This window comes from Teleopsis dalmanni, chromosome 1, assembly GCF_002237135.1.
Source record: "Teleopsis dalmanni isolate 2A chromosome 1, ASM223713v2, whole genome shotgun sequence".
Lineage (NCBI taxonomy): Eukaryota > Metazoa > Arthropoda > Insecta > Diptera > Diopsidae > Teleopsis > Teleopsis dalmanni.
This window is the reverse complement of record NC_051846.1, coordinates 168,825,941-168,830,125: the sequence shown is the minus strand read 5'-3', so window position 1 is coordinate 168,830,125 and position 4,185 is coordinate 168,825,941. Positions and strand designations below refer to the sequence as shown.

General features: G+C 26.2%; 1 protein-coding gene across 1 annotated transcript; it reads left to right on the top strand.

Moving 5' to 3' along the window:
* The first annotated feature begins 272 nt into the window (after window positions 1-272).
* Window positions 273-1,562, top strand: LOC119666685 (protein terminus-like). Its single transcript, XM_038075966.1, has one exon. The coding sequence runs from the start codon at window positions 273-275 to the stop codon at window positions 1,560-1,562; it is 1,290 nt and encodes a 429-aa protein (XP_037931894.1).
* Window positions 1,563-4,185: the final 2,623 nt, after the last annotated feature.

The following is a 4,185-nucleotide window of genomic DNA, read 5'->3' as shown; positions in this document are numbered from 1 at the left end:
AGGTAACGACAAACAATAGAATTGCATAGGTAATTAATGTTGAGGAAAAAACCCTACAGTTCTACTTAATAGCAAGGAGTTAATGTGTGAAATAATTGTATTTTACTTTATCTGAAGGTCATTTCAGGTGTATATAAGCTGAGAGAAAATCATTAACATCAATCAGTTCAAAAGTAAACATCATTGTGTGTATTACAAAGTTAATTCAACTAATAGTTATTATTAAAGTAATTTTCATATTTGATTTTAAAAGTGAATAATAGTGAAGAATAATGAATCGGTTTAATGAAATTGCTCCATCTCAGGAACCCAACTCCAGCTTTACTTACAGCGTATATAGCCCCGAAACAAGGGAATTTATTCATCGTTGGCACACCAAGCGTGGTAAAATCATTGACTGTGAAACTTGTTATGATATAACCGAACGTAACGAGCCATTGGGAAAGCATTATGTAAGGAATTCTTATGTCACCAACTTGAGAATGACACATGATGAGCGAGCAAAATTGCGCGCGATTATCGACAATGACACAAATACTTTTATAATGAAACATGATAACGCTACTGAAGGCAATATGGATTTTTTGGCAGCTGCAGCTATCGATGAACTTCCATCCACTATACGCATACTTTTTGTTATATCCGAGAAAGTATATATACAAACCTCATTCTACGTAAAAATTAATAACTACAATTTTGTTTTTGAAAGTACTGAGTTAGCCATTGAGAATCATTTCGATATTGATGATAGTATTGATATGTTATTCATACTGTTATTGGAGAAGGTGAAGACTTTTATGAAATCACTTGGTTATTTAAATACCGACAACTTTAGAATTAACCGTTTGAATGTTTATCTAAGAATGGAACGAAGCAATTTTATTAATGGTGTGAAGAAAATGTCATTACCCCGAAAATTCCGCGTTAAGGGCGTAACTATTGACGTCGACCCAGAAGAATTGAAACGTGAAAATGAAAAGAAAGAGAGCTGCAATATTGATACTATTACCGAAGCTTACTTGAACTATAAAACTAGCGGAAACAAATTCTTTTTGACGTCTTTGAAAAACGTGAATTTGTATTGTTTGCAGCTGTGTCATACCTCTTTGGAGTTATACACAGTACCTTTTTATCTTGCTGGTCTACCTGCTAGCCGTAAAGAAAATCGTGATTTTGTCATACTTGAAGATGTAGAAGGTGACTTTCAACATTTCATGGAAATCACTAAACCAGTGGAATTCGCACAGAATGATGATCCAAAAGCTAAGTTTACTTGCGAAAAGTGTAATGTATCTTATGGTGAAAAGGCCAAATTGAATTTGCATGAAGCTCTAAATTGCGGTGACAATTTCGAAATATTTGAAACTGATAGTAATTATGAAGAAGAATATCCCATACACTTCGAAATGAAAACTCACAACGAAACATGGTTGTTGTTTGGTTTAAGGAACATTGAAAAAGAACTGCAATTGATGCCAGCTATAGATGAAGAACAACTACAACAAGAGCGATTCCAATTTAAAAAAATACAACAAATACAACAACAAAACATATTTGATTAAGTTACTTGAAGTGGGCTTTAGAATATATCGTATCTTGTCGATATTGAAACAACAAACCCAATGCCTAGTTGTAAGATTGAAAGAGTGAAAGAATTATATAATTTTTTCAACTAAAATTTGATTAGAAGTTATAAACGAACAGAATGAAAAATTTGAAAATTATAATAGATTATAATTATCTGTATAATTTGTATCTGTATATCCTACAGTTACAGTTTTTAAAGTTTATATAAATTATCTCCATTGCTGAAAATAAATATTATTTAAATATTATAATAAAATTATTATACATTATCTCAATTAAGTGCATTAAAAATATATTTTTCGGAGATTTGTTGAGATTCTATAAATCAGATTGTGCTAATAATATAAGAAAAATTACATTCAGTAATTTAAAGAATACGAAAATAATATTAAATTTCAGAAATTTTAAATATTTGTATTCATGAATAAAAAATTATTATTTACCAAATATAGAATACGGAAAACTAAGTTGATTGAAATAAGAAAATAAAAAAATTTGTAATAATTTAATTTTAAATTAAATTAATAACACAAATAATTTAATAAAATTTAATTTAATTTAAAATATAAGGAAAATTTAATAGATTCAACTAAAATAATAATGAAATCGACAATAAATTATTATAATTTTTATTATAATTTAATAAATTTAAATATATATAATAAATTAAATATATATATTTAATATATTGAAAAACTATTATAAATATTTAATATATAATTTAATATATAATATAATAATATAAAATGAACCAAACTATTTGCTTTTATTTTTTATCGTACATTCAATAGAATGATTCAAATTAGAAAGCAAAAATTTGTAATTAATAACACAAATAATTGAATAAAATTTAATTAATAATATAAGGAAAATTTAAAGGATTCAAAGATTGTGAAAACTAATGAATGAAATCAGAAAACAATACATTTGTAATAAATTTAAATACTACTATTATAATACTGCTATAAACTATTATAATATATTGAACCATATATTTAATATATTGAAAAACTATTATAATAATAATTTTAATACAGAATTAATTAACCATATATTTAATATATTGAAAAACTATTATAATAATAAATTTTTTGAACCAAACTATTTGCTTTTATTTTTTATTGTACTCTTATTGTTGATTCAAATTAGAAGGCAAAAATTTGTAATATTTTTTCATATTAAAAATAAAATACATCACAATTGAATTTCAATTTTTTGAAATATCCTAGTCATCATCAAAATTAAAAAAATATTCATACATAATAATAATTGAGATCAATTGAGTAATTTTAAACTTGCAATTGAGTAATGCTAGTAGAGTTCCAAGTCCAGGAAAAAGACGGAACTCAAGTTATAAACAAAAACTTAGAAAAAATGTCTAACAGGTCCATATATGCAAACAGGTTAGGTTAGGAAAATTGGAAAAAAAATACCTAACAGGTCCATATATACAAACAGGAAAGTATAAGAAAATTTAGGAAGTCAATTTAAAAGATTCAAAAGATCCTGGACTTGGAAGAAATTAGTGAAATAAAAAACAGCAAATCGCTTCGAAGTTTAATTTATAAAAAATTAAATTAATTATGAAAAATAAAAATTTTTTATCTTTTCTGGTATTGTTTTTCATTACTGATAATGAAATTTTGTTAAAATATAAAGCACAAAAAATCATAGGTTTCGAGATATAGGGGTCTACGAATTTGTCAGAAGCGTTATGTTGGGCACCAAAAAAATCAATATTAGCTAAATACCTTTAGATAATTTAGTTGAAAAATATTCTTATAATCAACAAACGAACTTCTAGGCAACTAGATAGACTTCTAGGCAAAACTCGATAGAAGAAATTCAGGGAAAGTATTACACCTAAGACATCACAAAATTCAGATTACAATATAAATGTCTATGTCTATCACTCTGAATGCCTATGTCTATAACATTTACGACAAATGAAATATTGTTCAAAAAATATAATCATTCTAAAGACTATTAGTTACTGGAAACGAACAAGAACGAAGTCACTTATTTAACGTCTTGGATAATGTCGTCAAAACTGGATACAAAGAAACCGAAGGCATAACTATTTTTGACTATGTCGCAATCTACAATTTACAATTTAAAATGTAGTCATGTCAATAACTTTTATGACAAATGACCTTTCGATGGGCACAGACAGAAGTTATATTGGAACATTTTTACATTTGTAAAATATTGTTGAAAAATGCAATCATTCGAAAGATCAATAATTTCTGGACAAACAATTCAAAAAGGTGGTCATAGTAACTGTCACGTAAAGTTGGTGATGCATTTGAAGATTCAGTTATACTTGCTATCATAATCGAATTCTGTTATTTAAGTTTTGGTCACTTTTATTTCAGTAGACCAGCATTAAGGAATAATTTTCAAAGACATTTTGAAAAGTAGAGAACTAACACAAAAAATTTTTTTTTTATAATATTTTAATTAATTGAATTTTTGGCTGACCATACAGCTGTTTCCAGTATTGCCAAATATCCATCATCAGTGGTCTTGGAAACAATTCTTGTAAACTTTAGTAAAATATCAAAATAGAGATCATAACGGATATAATTTAATTTATTA